Source organism: Orcinus orca, chromosome 3 (assembly GCF_937001465.1).
Source record: "Orcinus orca chromosome 3, mOrcOrc1.1, whole genome shotgun sequence".
Taxonomy (NCBI): domain Eukaryota; kingdom Metazoa; phylum Chordata; class Mammalia; order Artiodactyla; family Delphinidae; genus Orcinus; species Orcinus orca.
In genome coordinates this window covers 157144130-157166340 of record NC_064561.1, presented here as the reverse complement: position 1 = coordinate 157166340, position 22211 = coordinate 157144130, and the positions used below count along the sequence as shown (strand labels likewise).

Sequence of the window (22211 nt, the reverse complement as noted above, 5' to 3'; positions counted from 1 at the left end):
TCCTACTGTTGGTGGCAACTTATACTGGTGCAGCCACTATGGAGGGTATGGAGGTTCCTTAAAAACCTAAAAATAGTGCTACCATGTGATCCAGCAATCCCACTTGAGTACGTATCCAGAAAACACGAAAACTCTAATTCAAAAAGATACATGCACCCCAATGTTCACAGCAGCATTATTTACAATAGCCAAGACATGGAAACAACCCAAGTGCCCATCAGCAGACAATTAGCTTAAGAAGATGTGGTATACATATACAATGGAATACTACTCAGCCATAAGAGAATGAAATGTTGTCATTTGCAGCAATATGGATGGACCTAGAGATTATACTTAGTGAAGTAAGTCAGACAGAGAAAGACAATTATATGGTATCACTTATACATGGAATCTAAAAAATAATACAAATGAATCTATGTATAAAACAGAAGCAGACTCATAGAAAACAGATTTATGATTACCAAAGGGGGAAGGGGTGGGGGAAGGATAAATTAGGAGTATGGGATTAACAGATACAAACTACTATATATAAAATCAACAAGGATTTACTGCATAGCACAGGGAACTATATTCAATATCTTGTAATAACCTATAATGGAAAATAGTCTGAAAAGTATATATACATAACTGAAACACTTTGCTGTATACTAAACACAATATTGTAAATCAACTATACTTCAATTTTAGAACAGAATGAAATAAAAAATATCTTCAATGTACATGTATTATATTTTTCAAACAGCTAATAAGTTGTCAGGACATAAATACTTCAGTTGTTGGGACCTGATTATTTATAAGTGGAACAGTTAGGTATTTCTTCTGACCTAGGGGCACCATGGAAAAATTACTAAGACACTAAGGGAGATGTGAACTAAGATGGTTTAGGACCATCTGAGGCTTGTGTCCACATCTATAAAATGGAGAAACCTGCCCTACCTTCCCCTTGTGATCACTGAAGAGCAACTGAGATACTGTATGTCACAGATGTAACATCTGTTCTCCACTCCCCCATCCTGATGGAACCTGGACTAGCTTCAGGAATCCACCCCTCCCTCAAATACCCACGTGCTTCCAGGAAGTTAAGTCCAGGGGAGCTCCAGGAGCAGGTTGGCTTCATCTAAGGACAAGCCTATCCTCTCTGCCAAAGACTGGTGCAGGACTGGCTTGTTACTTATCTAGATCCAAGGAGACACAAGACAAGGTTTGCTGAGGGCTCCTGAGACGCTCTCTTCTTCTGGATGTTGCTGTGTGTGGAAATGAGATCCAGAACTTGCTACATGATGGGGAAAAAAATGAAGGTGAAAAGCTGGGTAGGGAAGTTGAATAGTAGTCCAGGGAAGAGGTAACAGGGGTCTGGATGAAAGCAGCAATGGGAGATGGGCAGAAGGATGGATATGGGAGCTCTGAAGGTGGAACTGACAGCACTTCACTGTTGAGTTTCATTCCTTTAATAAATATTCACCAAGTTTCCAGTCATGGGCCAGGCACTACTCTAGGAACTGGGGACTTAGCAATGAAACCCAGGAATGAAACCTACAAAGTCCTTCATAAAGCTTCCGCTCTAGCCTGCACTGGTTAAGGAATGAGGGCTGGGGTCAATCAGCATGTCAGCAGTGATACACAGTGTGAAGGAAAATGAAATAGGGTGAGGGGAGAGCAAGTGACAAGGCAGCTGCCATCCTGGACAGGGGTCAGGACTCTCCGTAAGGGACATGTGAACAGTGGCCATATGAGGTGAGGCGTAAGCCGTGGGGGCCTACTGGGGGCAGAGGGAGACAGCACAGGAGTGGAAGCTGGAGACTGGTAAGAGGAGGAAAAGTCTAGTTAACACTTTCAAATGCATGATGGTGGAGTTTACTGATCAAGAGACACATCTGGATGATACCAACAGGCAGCTACACACAGGAGCAGGTCTCGATGGAGAGGTGGCAACTATCTGAAGGAAATCTCAGGACATTTTCTAAAATTCCAGTTCCAAGACACTGGCTGAATGATTTCCTTACCAAATTAAAAGGATCAGACTTTTCTATCTAAGGACATTCATTCTGGTTAACAGTAGAGACTAAAATATTTCAAGGAGTAACAAAGGCGATTTTAGATTTAGATTTAGATTTAGATTCTATTTAAAGAACTTTCTTGAAAGTTTTTCACAAACTTAAAAGCATGAGTGAACTTCGGGGGGAAAAAAGCTTTATTTAATATAAAGCATTATAGTAATTCACTTAAAGTATATTATAAATATATAAATATTTTAAATCAACAAATATAACCAATCAAGTAAATTGGAAGGCAGAAAAACTGCCACAATTTAGTATAGGCCAACTAAAAATATTCCTAAATCAAAAGCCATGATGTTAACCGTTTTCAGAATTCAATCATCACTTTATAATCAGCCTTGTTTCCTGATCAGAATAGTTGGACCACTGTGATACTGCTTTTCATGTTTCCATGCATACAATTTTTTGCATTATTCTATACTGTAAATGCAATATTCAAATTTATTTGAGTTGTGGGGCTTAGAAGTTAGAGATTAGCTCTTGGTTTATTACTTTCAATAATTTTATCTGACTTAAGCTGACTGATCTCTTCCTGGCTGAAGCCAAACTCTTTGAGTATCTCTTCAGTGTGTTCTCCTACAAAAGGATCCCTTTTGGACGAAGGGACAGCTGGGGTGTTGGACAGCTGGGGTGCAGGGCGGGGACTCACATCCTGCTCACTATCAATAATAAATGAGCCCCGATCTTTGTGGTGACCACAATGGGTAACCTCTTCAAAAGTCAAAACAGGAGTCACGCAGGCATCTGTGCCGTCAAAGATCTGACACCACTCTGCCTTTGTCTTCTTTGCAAATATATCTGCAAATTTCTTCTTCATTTCTGGCCAATCAGTTATGCTCATCTGACTGGGAAGTTCATCAGACTTTAGCCCAAGTCCTGAGAGAAAAACACAATTTCTTAAATTAGTATGCTTTGGGTAGAGTAAATATAATCAGTGAAAATGAGTTTTGAACTCACTATAGTCACCCAAAACAGGATGTTCTACAGGGTTTCTCAAATGAGTCAAAAGAAGAAATTCAAACTCAACTTGAAGTTGGAGCCAAAGGCTGGAGAAGGTAGTAGGGGTAACAGGATTCAAAACAGACTTTCCAAGTCTTTACCAAGATTTTATTATTTACATTTCAACCAAAATAGTCTATTTTTAATAGTCTAGTTTCCAGAAACTGACTTCTTCCTTCTGAGTAGGTTTTTAAAAAGAAATTTCCTCATGATGTTACTATCTGTCATATTGAATTAAAATAACTCCATGTGCTTCCCTGGTGGTGCAGTGGTTAAGAATACGCCTGCCAATGCAGAGGACACAGGTTCGATCCCTGGTCCAGGAAGATCCCGCATGCCGCAACTACTGAAGCCCGCGCACCTAGAGCCCATGCTCCGCAACAAGAGAAGCCACCGCAATGAGGAGCCCACGCACGGCAACAAAGAGTAGCCCTGCTCGCTGCAACTAGAGAAAAGCCCACCCGCAGCAACAAAGACCCAACACGCAGCAACAAAGACTCAACGCAGACATAAATAAATAAATAAAATAAGTTTATATTAAAAAAACCCCATATTTCATATAGTGCTCCCAAACCCTACAAAAGCTAAAATCTAAACACTTTATACAAGACTATAGGCAGACCTCGTTTTATTGTCCTTCACTTCATTGCACTTCACAGACACTGCATCTTTACAAATGGAACGTTTGTGCCAACCCTGGGTGGAGCAAGTCTATGGGCGCCATTTTTCCCAACAGCATTTGCTCACTTCGTGTCTCTGTGTCACATTTTGGTAATTCTTGCAATATTTCAAATCCTCCACCAGCAAAAAGATTACAACTCATGCAAAGCTCAGATGATGGTTAGCATTTTTTGGCAGTAAAGTATTTTTTAATTAAGGTATGTACGTTGTTTTTTTAGACAATGCTACTGCATACTTAATAGACTACAGTATCATGTAAACATAGCTTTTATGTGTACTGGGAAACCAAAACATTCATGTGATTTGCTTTTTTCAGATAGTCCCTTTATTGCAGTGGTCTGAAACCCAACCCACAAAGTCTGTGAGGTATGCCTGTACCCCTGTTTTCAAGGAAGAAGTATAAAGATAAATGATTAAATTCAAGATTGCAATTTTATAAATAATGTTCATTTCTCTTTATTTTCGTCAAATAAAAGAGCTCTAGGAGGGCAGTGATATTTGACTCATTACTCTCTTACAACCCTGCTGTGACCTAGGAACAAAGAACTTGTAAAGTAACCAAAGACACATGCAAATTGTTCCTATAGCAAACAGGACAGAAAATTTTCAGCCAGCCAATCAACAGGGGGCACAGAGACTTTTTTGCTCTCTCAAGTATGAAGAACCTTGAAGGGCCCATCAACACAAGGGACAGAGAGGATGAAAGCATCCACCAGGGGATATCACAGGAAGGATGGCTTCTCTGCCCCATGACCTGACCTGTGCTTCCTTTATTGACTACAAGCACCTACCCCTGTAGATACAACCAAACTCCAGTGCTGATTAAATTATACCCAAGGGGACACTTTGTTGGGGTTTGGTGTAACTGTCATTTTTATTCCCTCTTGTAGAAGAGGGTTTCTAAATTTAAATTACGCATAATATTTTGCATAAGTTTGGCCAAGTTAATCAAGTAATTCTCACTTTTATCATCCTTTTCTCATCTACCATGTTGAAAAACAATGACCAATTGTAAGCTGCTCTGAAGATGCAAAAGTGCCTATGGAGGTAAGAAGACATGAATACTGCAGGCTCTTCTTAGTGTTTTGAGGGATATGAAGAGAATTCACATAGTTCTGAACAGCTGTGGAAAAACACCTATGGGATATACAAGTACATTTTTCTCTGTGGCCACATGTCCCATTCAAAGCCAGGAAAGATATGGAGCCACAGTTTCAGGTTTATCACTAAAATCTATAAGGAAATGTTTCTAAGGGCGTCTTTCACTTTGCTTTCTCTTTCCTGATAGCCCCAAACTCTGGGATTAAAAAACACATAAAACGAGCAGTTGGCCAAAAGCATTTAAGTAGACCACGGCTACTGCTGGAAACATATTTGCATGCTTTTTTAAACAGTTTTTTAAAAACAAAAAATCAGAATGTGATCAGAATCATAAACTAAGTAAAACTGGAGTCAATAGTTCTCCAACAAACACTATACTTGAGATTACACAGATCATACTTTGTATACTGGAAAATACTAGAAATCAAAAGACCCCAGGCTCTACCCCTAACTCTGACACACCAGCTCTTCCATCGTCCTATCACCCTTTCTCAGCCCACAATTTCCCAGCAAGCTCAGGACCCCTCATCAAGGCCCCAGAACGAACTACCAGTGGTTTAGGGTGGGCTGCTTCCTGTGCTGCTGACAGCCTATGCGTAACTCTGAGTCCATTTCCCCATAGAGCACAATTATCGATTGTGGCTAGCTTTTATAGTACAATCAATATTCAATTTCTGCTATTATAAGTCAAACAGACTTTCAGAGACTGACCTGGGGATTCAGACACCATTTAAAACTTGGGAAAATATGTTTTGATTTCCAAAAAACTACCTTATACGTACATGTATACACACACACACACAATTATACAAAATATTTATTGTTTTAAGTACACGTCATAAACTTTCTACTCTGTAACACAATATTAGGCACATATTAAGCAGTCAAAATGTATGCTGCAAGTATGCAATGACATATGTACAAAGATTAATGCTTATTAATAAACAATAAACATTATGTGTTATAGTGTAAACCTGGAAAGAACATAAATTAACTTGAATAAGGAAGTGGTTAAATAAATTTTAGTACAGGTATACCACGGAATATGATATGGCTGCTATATAAAGAGGGTGAGGCTGAAGATCTTTGGTACTGACAAAAAAGGATGTCTTTGCTATATTTTTGAATAAAAATAGTTATTAATTATAAATTTATATAATTAAATAGATTATATATAAATTGTAAAAAAATTTTAATTCTGTTTGCATGTGCATAGGGAAAGTTCTTCAAGGCCACATCCCAAACTTTCCCAAAGCGGAAGGACAAGGGAGAATTTTTACCTCTTACTTTACAAATTCTGTATTGTTTACATTTCTTTTCGTTAAAAAAATACATTATTTTGAATTTTTTTCATTTTTTTTTAAATTGTGGTAAAATACACAAAATACAAAATTTACCATTTTAGTTACTATTAAGAATACAGGGGCTCCCCTGGTGGCACAGTGGTTGAGAGTCCACCTACCAATGCAGGGGACACGGGTTCGTGCCCCGGTCCGGGAGGATCCCACATGCCGCGGAGCGGCTGGGCCCATGAGCCATGGCCGCTGAGCCTGCGCGTGCAGAGCCTGTGCTCCGCCACAGGAGAGGTCACAACAGTGAGAGGCCCACGTACCGCAAAAAAAAAAAAAAAAAAAAAAAAATCTCTATTGCTTATCTGATTTACTACAAGCGTCTCAAGAGGTCATGAAATTCTCAGTACTTTCAGACTTCTTTGCCCTGGAAAGCAGCAGGGGCATAGCACAGAGGAGTCGGAGCCTTACAAAAACCTTGTGTATTTATGTTCAGATACTGAGAGCTAAATGAAGGTATGTTCTCAAAGATCTCAGTATATAAGGTGAAATAAATAAATTAATACTACCTCAAAAAATCATTACAGATATGGGGGTTTGTCCAGTTAGGCCTGAGAGAGAAGTAATGTGTATGGGACAAGTACAAGTACTATTTTTGCAAATCAATATTGTAGAAGAAAGAAGATGCTGAGGCATTTCGGCATGGACTATGTAGATTAAACAAAAGCTGAACGAACTTGCTAAGTCCGCCGAAAGCACAAGCCACCTGCCAGCTAAGGATCCTTAGTGAACTTTAAAGGGAGAGAGGACATGAAAGATACCACCAAAGGCCGCGACTGCAAAACAACTGGAGGGGTTACAGAGTTTAGACTCAGAAAGAGGAAACCCGGGAGAAGATTGTCACAAGTCAAGGGCTGGAGCAGTCTGCCTGCTATAAAATGAGGTGGAGTGTGGATGTCAGACATGATCATTCTAAACATGTATGTTTTTAAGAAAACAACAAAATACACCACAGAGAGGAGTTAAATTCTGAAATGACAGAGCAAGGACCTTCAAAACTTGGCTCCTGTACGAAAGCAACAAGAACACTGGCACAAATTGTCAGAATCAACATTTTCGTAACTCTAGACATTAACTAAAAGCTTGCAACAATCTAAGGAGCATATTTAAGGAAAAAAAATGACTGAACTCAGTAAGACCAGTGAGCTTTGTGGTGTTATAACTTAGGCTAATTTCATCCCTCTCTCCCCAGCTCTGTGATGGCCTTGAAAACCAACAGGCTCTCAACAATGGTAGTCATGAAAATCAGTAGGTTAACAGCCAAGGAAGAGGACGCAAAATGAGTTTGAAGCTCCCACAAAATCCTATCCCCAGAGAAGCGCCAATGTTTGGCCTGTCTGACAGCTCCCTGAAAATCCCCACCCTCAGGGCTTGTCTTTAGTTGATCTGACTCAGAGCTTACACTGCCCTATTCCTGAGACATTTGTCAAAAAAAAAAAAAAAAAAGTCAGTTGCAACTGTCATTTAGAATTGTCTGTGCATGGTGATAATAAAATTTCACTGAAGATTAGTTAATTTTATTATTGTATTTAAATTCCCTATAGATAAAAACACAAGGTTTTTGTAAGGCACAGACTCCACTATGTTATGTACCTGCTGCTTCCTAGGGCCCTGAACCCCAGAGTGGGAGTGTTGTTCCCACCACTCAGCCCCTCGTATAGCACTGTTCTGTCCAGAATTTTGAATTGACCTCTAGTCTTAGTCTTAATTTCTGGACGGAAAGGCATCCTCTATGATCTAGATAAACCATTTTGTTCTATGGTTTCTCTAACTTATAGTTAAGTTGGTGAAGTTAATATAGTTGATCACAGAATGCTTTCTGAGGCTAGCAAAAACAGTCATTTCAGCGATATACAAATAACTCTGAGTAGCACTGTGCATCTGAAAAGCTACCAAACACGGCGATAAAACTCCAAACTTAAAGCTGAAAGATAAATGTGCTGCAACCAGCCTGTCACACTGCTTCAGAGTACATTCTAAAACTTCTTAGATACTAAATTATCTGTAAACTTTAAATTCACATTTCACAGGAACAAAGTAACTTCAGTCCAATTATCAATTAGGGAAGAGGGGATCCCAAATTTTCCTGCTAACTGTGGCAACATGTCAATAAGACAAGAATCTCCAAGAAAGGTAAACTGCAGAAGCATCAAGTGATGGTAACATATTCCAACAAACTCTCATTCACCAAAGTCTCTCTGTGCTCTGGTGACCCCGTCACTGAAGTACCATGAGGGACATCTGTCAAGGAACAAAAACTGGTAGAACCAGTAGATCATTTCAAGGGAAGAAAAGGATGTGGGCACACATGGGCAAGATAAATATCCAATACTACGGAGTATGAAATGTGATAAAAACACTGAACTACCACAAAAAGGATTATTATTTTTTTAATCTGAGCTATTTTACAGACTTGTAAATTTACCTGTCAATTTAAAAGATGGGGGAAGTGCCCCACAATATAACAATGGCTATAATTAGGTAAATTATAAGGTGGATATATAATAAAAGACATCATGAACTTCAAAAGACTCCAAAATAGTCCAAAAAACATCCACAGAAAAGAGGTACTCACCCCTGAGCAGCAGCTCATAGAACTGGGGCTCTAATGCGCCAACAGCCATGAACCCGCCGTCCGCCGTCCTGTAGGTTGCGTAGAAAGGCGCTCCACCATCTAACATGTTCTGTCCACGAGGCTGTCCCCACAGTCCTGTTTGTTGGGTTTTCCACAGAAAAGAACTGAGATATGCTGTTCCTTCCACCTTTGAAGAAACAGAATACAGTATAAACCCAGGCAATTCAACTATAAAAAGCATGATCGATTTCTACTTGAGTTTTTAAAAAATATTTGTATAAAAATGTTTATCTTAGTATATAGGAAGATTATATCTAATTATACAACTTCTTTGATATTTCAAGAAAGTCAGTTAGAGCAGGTTTATGACAGAGTGAGTTTCTGCACTATTCAGATCAGGGAATACTGTTCAGAAAAGACTTAAAGGAATTACTTTTGTTCTTCCTTTCAAATAAGATTGGCAGAATGTTGATAATTTTTGAAGCTAAGTGAGGGTACCTGGAAGTTCATTATACATTCTCTTTACTTTTATATATGTTAACAACTGTCAGGATAAAAAAGTTGAAAACAAAGCAAAAAGGTTTTTTTAAAAATCTATCATCTGATCTCAATACCTACAAACACATACACACAGATATATGAAGCATATCACATTTTAAAGGTAAATCACATGACAGTTAAATTTAGTTTGTTCTAGTTTGACTCCAAGCCCAAGAAAACAAATTTGAGTATTTAATATATCTTAACTTTAATAATCACTAGAAAGTTACAAAATAAACATAACAGTATGGGTGGCAGGTATATGGGTTTTCAGAGTACAGACAAACTAGTTTGGGAATGCCAACTTCCCACTAGTCCTGAAGTAACGGGAATGGATTCACAAACTCAGGTATGATTATCACAAGGCTGGATGCACTGGGCTATCTAAAGAAGACTACTTCCCTATCCTTAGGGCTTTATGATCCTAATGATTCTGGCACCACAGGGAGAAGGCCATCAAAGCATCCTTGTCTCTGAGGTTACCAACGGAGGGGCCCCATTCCAACTGTGAGCATGGGACTTCTCACAGATTCTGGCTGTAATAAAACAAACACAAAATATACCTTTAGATACATCCCAGTTTTCCCGTTTAACTGGAGGAAGCTCATGCACACTTCAATTCATGGATCTGACATTTGTTGTCACCAAGTAGTGGAGTTTGTATAAGTGGCCTGTGGTGGTGCTTTTTTTTGAAATGGGGTTACAGAGATCTTAGAGTGTCCCCACATTTAGACATACACACACAAACACACATATAGACACACACATATATATACATATACATATATAATCTCTTTTACACACTGGATGTAGTGATGAGTCTATTGAAAAAAGACGTCCTAACAGTGTTATGGGGCTGGTCTGGCTCACTCAGGATACAAACAGGCTCTAATTTAATTCCACCTTTACTTGGTGTCATAGGAGGATAGAGGACAAGAGACACAGCAGTTATAATCCTCATCTCACCACGAGGCTGCCCAGCACATACTTCTCTTCTCCCCTCACGCACATGTAGTGTGTGCTGCCACAGACCAGAGGCTTTGACGCACTGCAGCCTCAATTTCCCAACCTTTTATATTGTTCTCATCACGTAGGCCAATGGCCTGCATGCCAACACACAGCCCCCCAGGTCAGATGAGCACTCCCAGATCAGGAGTAAACACCGTGAAACGGACTGCACATTCCACAGTTACCTTAACTCTAGTTTCTAAGGCAACAGTCTGATGAAGAGACAACTCCAGGTCATCACAGGCAGGCCTGGATCAAGGATTCTGCTGTTAAAGTCATTTGGAAACTACTGGCCCAAAAGAATAAGGTATCTGGGGACTTCCCTGGTGGTCCAGTGGTTAAGACTCCATGCTTCCAACGCAAGGGGCAAGGGTTCGATCCCTGATCGGAGAACTAAGATCCCACATGCTGTGCGGCACAGCCAAGAAAATTAAAAAAAAAAAAAAATTAAAGAATAAGGTATCTAATCACCCTCTTCCTTCAGCAATCCTCCCCAGGGTTCCAGGGCCACCATCCACCGGGTCTTCCAATCCAGAGATGGGGGAGCCATTCTTGATTCCTCCCTCTCCCTTCATTTGCCAATATCTCACCAAATCCCAGCAATTTTACATCTCAAATGTAAATCCTTAAATCCAGACCCATTCTACCATTAACCATTTTAGTTCTCGCCTTTTCTCTCTCCATCCAATCCATTCTCCACCCTACCGCCAAAGATCTGTCCAAACGCAAAGGTATGGTGACACTGGACTGGGCTCTCATGAACTAGCTGTGAGAACTGGGGCAAATTTCTGTGCTTTAGTTTCCTCTTCATTAAAATAACAATGTATTCCAAGTGAAATTGCTGTTTGGGGGATCAGGAGAAATCACACGGGAAAAGTGCCTAGGATAACATGAGGCACGTGCATGAGGGTAAAAACGCCGAAGCATCCTGACACTTGAGTCTCCCCTACACAATGCAGCGGGAAGGTCTAGACTGGCCCATTTTACTTGAGCATCATTAAGAATCTTCTCTACCTGCTAAGGGAGACTTCCTGAGCCCAGTTTTGAATGAAGATTTCTTGAAAACCATATCCTAAGCACAAGAGACAGCATGGGGAAAATTGTTGAAACACAACATAGAAATCAGGTGAGTCATGAAACGTTTAGAAGATTGACTCCACAAACAGATGATCAAAATATGACATTCTGACACATGTTCAAGATATGAAGCTATTTTAAAGAAAAGGCCATCCTTGGTAACTTGGATTCAAATTTCAAATCTCATTTATCTCGTCTTGCTCAGAAGAGGATGTGAGGCAGCCATATATCGACCTCAGGAACAACTAGTAGGCTTATCATTTCCCCCAATCAACACTTACCATGTTTGCATCAATGACCTGACCTTTGCCAGAGCGTGTGCGTTCAAACAGCGCCATCAGGATGCCCAGTGCGCACATGAGGCCACCCCCACCGAAATCGGCCAGGAGATTCAGCGGGGCATATGGAGCCTCACCACTTCTGCCAATTCTTGATAAAACACCTATACCATTAAAAACAATCGGGGAACACTAACTGTAAACTTAATGCCTCTTTTAAATAAATACATGAACATCTTAGGGGGAAAACCAATCTCTCTAGTTACTGTTGTAAGTGAAAACTAATACCTAATGCTTTTCTAAACCTAAACCTGTTCAGCATATTTATAAGGAGGTTTTCTGGGCTTCCCTGGTGGCGTGGTGGTTGAGAGTCTGCCTGCCGATGCAGAGGACACGGGTTCGTGCCCCCGTCCGGGAAGATCCCACATGCCGCGGAGTGGCTGGGCCCATGAGCCATGGCTGCTGAGCCTGCACGTCCGGAGTCTGTGCTCCGCAACGGGAGAGGCCACAACAGTGAGAGGCCCGCATACTGCAAAAAAAAAAGAGAAGGCTTTCCCTCTAACAACGTTCCTTGTTTGATTTTTTTGTTTTCTCTAAAACTTTATTCCAACTAACATTTTCAGAATTCTGTTGCTAAGTTTTTATTCACTGGGTTTTGGGGGGGAAATGGTTGCTATCCACTTAGCACTTTATGGCTTAACAACAGTATAATGCACTTCCATTCTTATTAGAAAGAGATGCAAGAAAATAAACACAAGAGAAAGAAAAGGAATTAAATTTTTAAGTAGATGAGAAAAGCCAACTCTACACTCACTCTTTTCCTCAACCTTTAAATGTGTACACACAGAAAATTTGAGACTTCCTTGACTCAGCAATGCAGTTCTTAGAAATCTAGAATTAGGCCATTCTAAGATATGTTCTTTTTTTTTTTTAATTTATTTTTGGCTGAGTTGGATCTTCGTTGCTGCATGTGCGCTTTCTCTAGTTGCAGTGAGCGGGGGCTACTCTTCGTTGTGGTGCACGGGCTCTTGGCGTGTGGGCTTCAGTAGTTGTGGTGCGTGGGCTCAGTAGTTGTGGCTCGTGGGCTGTAGAGCACAGGCTCAGTAGTTGTGGTGCACAGGTTTAGTTGCTCTGCAGCATGTGGGATCTTCCCAGACCAGAGATCAAACCCGTGTCCCCTGCATTGGCAGGCAGATTCTTAACCACGGTGCCACCAGGGAAGCCCTAAGATATGTTCTTACAGGCAAAAACTCTAGTAAGGTGATATTATGACCTGAAAACCATGGGCTTTTTCTAGTATTCACAGAATTTCTAAAATCATGACTCAGTCAATGATTCTCAATAAAGTGAGGGACGAGGGGTATCAAAATCAAACTATATCTTTGCAAAATATAGAGCAACCCTTTCTACTACCAACAAGTCTCTTAATTCCTAGCAGGGGCTTGCTGGAGAATTAACTTCACAAATGTAGTGAGTAAATGTTATTAGTGAACACATTACCCCTTCAATGTGTTAAGGCAGGGGGAGGATGAGAATGACTGTTCCAAGACAAACCAACCCTTTTTAAACAACCACATGCTCTTTATTGATTCCAGCAAATATTTAAATCTTCACTTTAAAAAAGTTCTTTTTAATAAGTGTAACTGTAGATCTTGACGGGGAACAAAATAAAAAGTGTAGAGAAATTATTGTTTTCAACATACCTGACAAAGCCAAGTAGTTGATGTCATGTCCTGCTACCCTAGAGAATCTTCCTGATTGGCCAAATCCACTCAACCTGGCGTAGATAAGCTTTGGATTCTCCCTCTGCAGAATCTCTGGGCTGAGCTGGAGTTTTTCCATCACACCTTGAGAAAAGTTACAATTTTTTTTTTAAGAGAGCGTGAATTGAGGATAGGTATAATCCCTTCTTTGTGGCAAACATAAAAGAGCACTCTTTTAAGGAAAACTAGTAACATTTGTTGCGGGTTTATAGGGTATTGCCAGTAATTAAGGACCCAGAGAGTGAAGCCCCCATTTCTGGAATGTGTGGCTTCCCCCCGACCCCCAGAATGCTATTTCCCTCCAGCACTGCCCTGCATCCCGTCAGGCATACCCAAGCATCTTCACTCCTCAGAGTGGACATTTCATCCCTTTATTCAGGCCCTTTATAGTTCCCCAAATTCTCTCCTTAGTAATTTATTAGAAATGGTCTGTTCTTTTGGAAGTTACTCTGGGTCTTTGACCAAAAATTCACTTTTGGAAGCTGCTATTCCTTTCAGGACCTTTTCTATGTCTATATCCGCATCAGTGCCTGCTATACTTATTTATGTATGTATATATTCCATCTTCCCTATCAGCTCAGAAGCTCCTCTGGCAGGATCCATGCCTCATCTCTTTCCACAGGCTTATAACGTGCCTCTGCCTCCATAAAGCTGTGATAAGTTACAAAAGAACTCTATTCCTAGAGTGGTGGTTGCCAAGGGGTAGGGGGTTGGGAGAGGGATGGATCGTGAGTTTTGGATTAGCAGATGAAAACTGGTATATACAGAATGGATAAACAACAAGGTCCTACATATAGCACAGGCAACTATATTCAGTATCCTGTGATAAACCTTAATGGAAAAGAATATGAAAAAGAATGTATAAATATGTATAACTGAGTCACTTTGCTGTACAGCAATTAACACATTGTAAATCAAGTATACTTCAATAAAAAATAAAAAAATAAAATAAAAAGAACTTTATTCCTCTACCTAGATAAACATCAGCCACAATCCCCCCCCTCCCCCACCTCGGCAGCTACGTCTGTATTCACAGCTGTACCCTCCTCCTAATTCCAAGATTGTGGACAAGTTATTTAACCATGCCGGACCTCCTTCAACTTCAAATACGGTATTATTAAATTATGACATAATCCTAATTACTAAATTATTATTGTTATAATCCTCAAATCTGAGGGTAAATGAATTGACACATTTAAATATGCCTGGTGTCCACATTCATTCAATTCATCCACCAAACATTTACTGCCTTCCTGCTATATACCAGGCAAAGCTCTGTATTTGTACTTGAGCAAGATGACGGTGGCAGTTGTCTAAGAATAGATCGGAGTGGTGCTACACCCAAACATCAGCTTTAAAAAACGCTGCCAAGGAAGCTGCAGCAGGTATGAAGAGAAAGAATCCTGAGTCATAGGAAGGAGGAAGAATGATGGGATTGGTGATAACTGAAAGCTGGCAGGGGGAAAGGAAGATTTGGAGTCCTGGTTGAAGTACAAGTTTCTGATTCAGGCAACTGGGTGGACATTGGTTCCATTCACTGAAATAAAACACAAAGAGTTGTTTTATTTCACTGAAATAAAACACAAAGAGGAGTTTTCATTTTAGTAGGGAAGATGATGAGCTCAGTTTGGAATACGTGGAAGCTGCAGTGCCCGGGGGAAGGCCAAGTAGAAATGGACAGGAGCTGGGTATTCCGGAAGTCTGTGGCTCTAAAAGGGGGTACAGTTATAGATTTGGCCAACATCTGCCTGTAAAAAGTAAAAATAATAGGAATAGATAAGGTGGCTCCAAGAAGCAGAGTGTAAAGGAAATTGAGCAGAAGCTGGAACTTGGGAACACCAGCATTTAAGGCAGGGAGTTGTCCTGGGTCCGTGGATGGCTTTATGAGGTACACCAAGCTCCAAACGGTAACAAAATGACTATGTACCTATATGCAGCTTTCCGGGGAGAGAATCTATGGCTTTCGATCGTTTCTCATAGGGTTCACGATCCTCAAGTAATTAAGAATGGCAACTATAATAGGGTGACTCAAAAAAACAGAAACTGGGAAGGAGTCAGAGAGAGGTATGAGAAGAGCAAAGGCAACAACAGTATCTCGGAATCCAAGTATGGAAGACCGTCTCAGTGGGCGAACGATCAGCAACAATATCAAATTCAACAGAAAGGTCTAGACAGACAGGGACGGAAAGGGTTCGGGTGGCAACAGGGAAAAGGTGTGCCGTGCCAACCCCAAATGCCCGGCGGCCTCCCTTCTTCGGGGAGCGTCCCTCGTCCGGTCTCGCGTAGCGTCGGGATCTGGGGCTCACCAGGGCGGAAGGACTCCAGCATCACATCCGCCCGGGCACACAGCGACCGCAACACCGCCGCTCCCCGCGGCTGCTTCAGGTCCACGGCCAGCGAGCGCTTGCCCCTGCCCATCCGGCTCAGGTCGCCGCGGGTGCCCGGCCGGTCCACACGCACCACCTGCGCCCCGAAGTCCGCCAGGACCATACCGCAGAACGGGCCCGGGGCCAGGCCGGCCAGTTCCACTACCGAGACGCCCTGCAAAGCCATGGGCACCCGCATAGCCTTCCGAAGGCGTAAGAAACGGAACGGCCCCAACGTCGGCCACTCGGGCCTGAGGCCGCCCTCTGTCGCACTCTCCCTCCGTCCCTCGTGGCCCCGCCCTCGTGGCCTCTCCCTTGTGCGCCTGCGTGCGGCCGCGGAGTCTGCGCATTGGGCGTTTCCTGGTCCCGCCTCCCCGGGTCCGGGGCCGTTAGTGGGCCGGCGGAGTGTTCGCTTTTTGTAAGTGCGGAATCCTAAATCGTGACCGGGCTTGACCTGGGGACACCGTGGCTGGTCACCGACTTCTCAGGACTCTTTTACTCTCGATGTTGCGATCCCAGCTGTTGTGCGCTTTGGGTTCGTAAACCTCTCCGGCCCTGGAGAAATTAAAAGTACATAAATATTTAAGAACAATGCTAAAGTATTTTTTTCGGTGGGCTGCAGACTGTCTTCTTACTTCTTTCTTAGCCACCCGATGATTCACCCACAGATGGCTTGCGTATAGTGGAATATCAAAACAACATCTGAGAGGGCGGTGCTCATCAGAGGCAAATCAGAGAGGTTTAAAAATATTTAGTTTGTCACCTGCCATTTCTACAGACAATTACGGCTTGGAGTTTTAGATTTTAATGCACATTTTTAAAAAGTACAATAAAATAATTCCAAAAAGGCCTACTCCTTTCAGTAGGGGTGCTCCAGGAACTAAGGAGAGACTTTTAGAGAGTAAAGGCAAAGCAAGGAAATTATTCATTGGCTATAACGTTAAAGCCTAGTTGGCTGTTTGGGTTTGGTTCTTACCTTTGATTTCCGAAATTTGAGGCATTTACAGAGACTGCCAAGGGCATTAGAGCCACATCAGTCTAATGGCTTCCTTGTTTAATTAATTTAACACCTTTTTGTACCCCATGTTCCTACCTTTGCTCAAGCATACGTTTCCTTACCCCCATCCTCTTGTTCTATTTTTATTTTGAGAAACTTAAAGAAAGCGAAAATTACAAAAAATGCTATAGCAGACATCCAGACATCCACTAATATTTTTTCACAGTGGCTCCCAGTCTATTTTTCTAAAAAGTAAACAGTACAGATACAGCTGGTGCTAACACCCAGGATCAGATTCACGTGAATCAGATATCTTACCAGCATCAAGCTTTACTAATATGGTCAAAGATGCAGATCATGGAGATGATAAATGGAATATCTCCTGCCTTACCGGTAGACAAAGGATGTCACAGCCATCAATGATTACAGCCACTGCCAGACCTGGTGGCCCTGAGGGAACTCAGGAAGGGAAGAATACCTGCCATCTAGCAGCCATCAGGCTGCAGCCACTCTCTATGGTGAGCCCCAAGGAAACTCAGGATGTAAAAACACCGGATACTGGCCCCAGATAGCTGAGGTGCATTTCAAAGGAACGATTTCAGTGAGCCCAGACTCTTGCATCTTCCCATACAGAGAAAAGCGCTAAATTCCTTAACTCCGGATATCTGGTTTTCTTTAATTAACAGTAATCTTTTGATGTTACGACTACCTGCCCCTTGTTGCAAAACTGCTATATATCCTAGCTCTCCCCTCACCTCCTCAGAACTCCTGAGCAGTTCTCTCAGGGTTACTTGAGATGCTGCCTCCCAGGCTTGAAGTCCTAAAAATTCCTGCCAAATGAAACATAACTCTCAACTTTTAGGTTGTGAATACTTTTTTAGTCAGCAGAGACATGATCAGACAAAGCAGAGGTCTGGGAAATCTCACTTGACACTACAGGCCCTTCCTTCCTTCATTGGACACATACCCCCTGTTACAAGCTGAATTGTGTCCCTTTAACATTCATATATTCAATTCCTAATCCTAGTACTCAGAATGTGACTGTATTTGTGTTGCAGCAAAAATAGAAATGAAGTTTTCCTTTTCCTGAGAGCAAGGAAAACAAAGGGAACAGTGAACAAGCTAGAGAAGAAATGTAACCTGGCCTGAAAGAGTTAATCACTCCTAGTTTTATTTTAACCATCATTCGTCTGTAGTATCTGTAACTAGATTTGTACTTCACAAAATTAACCTCACTCCCTGACACTATGTAAATTACATTCTGCACCTATCACCCCTAACTGGGTGAGTTACATCCTGTGCCTGTGGGACTCGAGGGACATTGTTCCAGCTAATGATTAAGAACTCTCCAGACAATAGGGGCTTCTTAGACAATGGGTGAATTTCCAGGATGTCCGGCCCCCTTCCGAGAAGGAGGGAGATAAACAAAATGTAAAAAAGGTGTCTGTCAAAGCCAATCGGGAAGCTGGGGACAAGTTCCCTCTCTGGTCCGAGCCTAAGCCGGGACCAATCAGCAGGAAAACACAACCAAATCTATAATTTACATACGGGGAAGTGGGAACCTATAAAACTGACATATTCGCGCCCAAAAGGGGTTCCTTCTTCGACCTCCTGCGTGAGGACCAAGGAACCCCGGTGCACTGGCCTTCAATAAACCTCTTGCGTTTTGCATCGGCTTCCGACTCTTGTTGTTTCCTGGGCGAGTCGAAACTCCTAGGAGACCGCGAAGGTCTAACATGCCTGTCACTCCCTAACCTTATTACATCCCAGGGCTTACATTCCCTATGCCCCCTTGTAACAAATCACCCCCTGTAGCTTTTGCATTTCAGAGAGAAGGTTGCTGGCCGATAAACCAGAGACAAATGAACCCAATTACCGGAATGCCGGACCCCAATTACTGGGCTGCCTGACTGTCAGCTATGACTGTTTTGAAATAATGCAAAGGAAAAAAAATGCAAGACCTTCACTACTTTGATCCTTATCACATACCCCCGGACTGCGAGCCCCACGTATAAAATCTTCTCCGATTCCCCAAGGAGGAGGGAACAGTTCTGGAGGCACTAGCCTGCTGTGTCTTCCCGTCTGCCTGACAGAAAAATAAAGCCATCTCTCTCATCCTTCAAAATCTCTGTCTCTGTATTTCTGTTTGGCATCGGTGCACAGAGAAGCCGAGATTTCGGCAACATTTGGAGATAGGGCCCGTAGAGGTAATTAAGATAAAATGAGGTCATATGGGTCGGTCCTAATCCAGTATGACTGGTGTCCTTATAAGAAAAGAGTAGGACATAGAACACACAGACCAAGGGACAATCTTGTGAGGACAGAGCAGAAGGCAGCCATCTGCAAGCCAAAAAGAGAAGCTTCAAAAGAAACCACACCTGTTGACCCTATGATCTTGGACTTTTAGCCTCCAGAACTGTGAGAAAATCGATTTCTGTTGTTTAAGCCATCCAGTCTGTGGTATTTTGTCATGGCAGCCCTAGCAAACTAATACACCCTCTGACCCATGATTATAGATGAGGTCTCTAATGAGGTTCTCATGTCACCAAATAGACTATATCCCAGAGAGTTACTTAGCTATGGAACCATGCTTCCTAAATTCTGGATTTATTTAGCATAATTAATCCTGTGGCCAGGGATGATGCCGAAAGCTCAGCTTCTCTGTACACTGGTGCCAAATCAAATCTCGGAGACAGAGTTTTGGGTGAAGTAGAAAAGGATAGCTGTATTACTTTGCCAGGCAAAGGGGGACACAGTGGGCTCCTGCCCCCAAAAAATTATGTGTCCCAACCCAGGAGGATTTGATAAGGAGTTTTATAACAATGCTTCCCAAGGGTGGCGTTGCTGGGAGCCCCTGTGGGGCTCCCAGGCATGGAAGCCTTTTTGTCCCCCATTTCTTGTAGGCAAGACTCCAGCCTCTATGACCTTCCCTGAGTTCCAAAGGGCAGATACGAACAGTTGCTAATCAAGGGAGGAGCAGCCAGGAAACCACCTGAGGCGAGATTAAAGGGACCAGAGAAGCTCATCTAGATGAGGAGACCCACCACCTGGGACCCTGTACACACCCTAATCTTGTCAGCAACCCCACCCTTTTGAAACTCTGCAGAAGAAAGAAGAATGCAAGACTGTTACTGTGTTGATCCTTATCACATAGCCCTGCCCAGGAGCCCCGACTATAAGACCTCTCCCTATTCCCAAGGGAGTGGGGCACAGATCTTGAGGCACTAGCCTACTGTGTTCCCTCTTTGTCTGGCAAAGAAACAAAGCCACTCTTTCTTTTCCTCCATAACTCTGTCTCCATATTTCTGTTCGACATCGTTGCACAGAGAGCCAAGATTTTGGCATCAGGAGTAGTCCCCTGTATATAATTCCATAAGGGCTCAATCCTAGCCCGCTTCTAGGGGCCACCAGCATACAGAGAGCAATTGGCAAGACCTTGTCCCATTTTAGATGTGTTTTCTGGCATAGCTTTTTTAGGGGAACCACTAACAAAGCTAACCACCTGCCCTGGCCAGGCAAGATAGTAGCCACCTGCATGAGTTATCTTACAAAAGGAGGTCCTGGGAAGGAATGTGGAACTAATAAGCTACCACCAACCAGAAGAATTTGGGAAAGTTCAAAAGGAGAGAGGAGTCACCAGTCCATATGTCCTACCAACCTCCCAGAATCCTTCTTGCTGGAATCCATCTTGCCTGAGTGATGTATGCGCCACCAGCAAGGACCCTGAGTCAGAATGATTGGTCAGAGACAACCTGGAAACTAATCCCATCACCGTAAAACCCGAGACTGAGAGCCTCGTGGCAGAGCAGTTCTCCTGGGTTCCCTTACCCTGCTGCGCTCTGCCCTTCCCAATAAAGTCTCTTGCTTTGTCAACACATGTCTCCTCGGACAATTCATTTCTAAGTGTTAGACAAGAGCCCGCTCCCGGGCCCTGGAAGGGGTCCCCCTTCCTGCAAAAAATGGCCACTCTGGCAGGATCTCTTCTTCTCTATGACTGACATCCTGACCACTCGGAGGACTCAGGGACCAGTTTGCCTGCTGACGGACCAGACTCAGAGGCCGCAACCAGGACCGTTTTATCCTTGGTCTCCTCCTGACTCAGACGACTGGCCAGAGAGCCCCGACAAGGAACTCTGGGTAAGGAACTTTATTGACCTCTTTCCCCTTCCCTCTCCCTTTCCTCTTTTCAACCCCTCCTATCCTACCCTTTTTTCTTCTGTCCTGGTCCTGGACGCAGGAGTCTGGTTGAAGGGCCTCAGCCTGACCTGAGGGATGGAGCCTGATCACCTCTGGTGGGCAGAGAACTCGAATTCTGGTCTGGTATCTGGTTTCTAGTTTCTAATAGGGCTGAGTTCCCATCCTCCCTTCCTAGAAGACTGGGGGAAAGTCCCGTAACACCTGGGCATCTACAGGTGACAGGTGCCTTTGATGTGCACCTTAGCTATCTGTGGCCAGGATCCTGTTTTTCTCCATCCCGAGTCCCCTCACAGCTCACAGCTGCAGTAGCTGATGGCCTGATGGCTGCAATACCCTTTGTTTACTGATGTGGCAAGTGATATTCTGATATTCTTCATCCACACATCCATGCACTTTCCCCTTTTTACTTATCTTCCTTCACTGAGTGGAAAACTCATGGAAGGTAAGACTTGTACTTTAAATGCTGAGTCACTCCTGGAATACCACAGTACCTTTGCACAGGGTAGATGTTTATCAATTCCAGCCAGGCCCTTTGTAGTTTACATTTGATCATTCTATCCTCTGTTTGAATATTATTGACTTCGGCTTTTACTCACAATATGCTCAATAAAATTCCTTCAGTATAAGTTATTCGTTGTCCAAGGTTCAAACGTAGCCTTTTCTACACTGGAAAATCACCCAACCTAATCATTATGCGAAGCGATTCTACCCTGTACTGCATTTCTGCAGCAGGCATACACCCATGTGTTTCATTTGTAGAGTTTGCCTTCATTGGGGGTTTAGAATTTTAAAGTTGGTTGCTTAGATGATACATTTAAATTTCCCATGACACCTACCTACTATCTCCTTTTCAGAGCCTCAGTTTTAGGAAGACTCGTAAAATCAGTCTTCCAGATATAACTCTGGTCGTTGGTGAAATTATGAATCTATGATAATTACCTTGGCCTTCTCCCACTATCCTTACTATCCACTCTTCTTCACACTTGGGACTTATTTGCCAGCCCAAAGTGCTTTCTACCTGCCTGCAACCAGATCTTGGGTGTCTCTACCAAGGTGAAAACTGGAATTTAGGCATCAACACAGAAAGACTTCAAGTGTGTGATGAAGGTCCCTTCCCCTCAGGGATACTGATTTCATCACAGGACCCTCTAAACATCGGAGTCTTAAAGACCCAGAGGGTTGAAGTTAGAACAATAGAATAACTGAAAAGTAGAGTTTTCTGT

At 42.6% G+C, this 22211-nt stretch overlaps 1 protein-coding gene across 2 annotated transcripts; it reads right to left on the bottom strand.

Moving 5' to 3' along the window:
- Positions 1 to 1432: 1432 nt before the first annotated feature.
- AMACR (alpha-methylacyl-CoA racemase) lies at positions 1433 to 16196 on the bottom strand. Of its 2 annotated transcripts, none has more exons than XM_033421304.2 (5): positions 15657 to 16196; positions 13369 to 13512; positions 11669 to 11829; positions 8763 to 8949; positions 1433 to 2933 (listed from the first exon to the last, which is right to left on the bottom strand). In XM_033421304.2, the coding sequence occupies exons 1-5, from the start codon at positions 15991 to 15993 to the stop codon at positions 2524 to 2526; spliced, it is 1239 nt and encodes a 412-aa protein (XP_033277195.1). In that variant the 5' UTR covers positions 15994 to 16196; the 3' UTR covers positions 1433 to 2523. The 2 variants fall into 2 exon arrangements, with proteins under 2 accessions (XP_033277195.1, XP_004266067.1); XM_004266019.4 differs by having other exon boundaries at positions 15735 to 16194.
- Positions 16197 to 22211: the final 6015 nt, after the last annotated feature.

What these genes read in the sequence shown, in the direction of transcription:
- AMACR (XM_033421304.2), bottom strand. Translation starts at nt 15,993, where the DNA reads ATGCGGGTGCCCATGGCTTTGCAGGGCGTCTCGGTAGTGGAACTGGCC. An exon ending in CAACTACTTGGCTTTGTCAG is followed by an intron (nt 11,830 to 13,368) that starts GTATGTTGAAAA and finishes TTAATGGTATAG; the next exon opens with GTGTTTTATCAAGAATTGGC. An exon ending in AGGTCATTGATGCAAACATG is followed by an intron (nt 8,950 to 11,668) that starts GTAAGTGTTGAT and finishes GTTTCTTCAAAG; the next exon opens with GTGGAAGGAACAGCATATCT.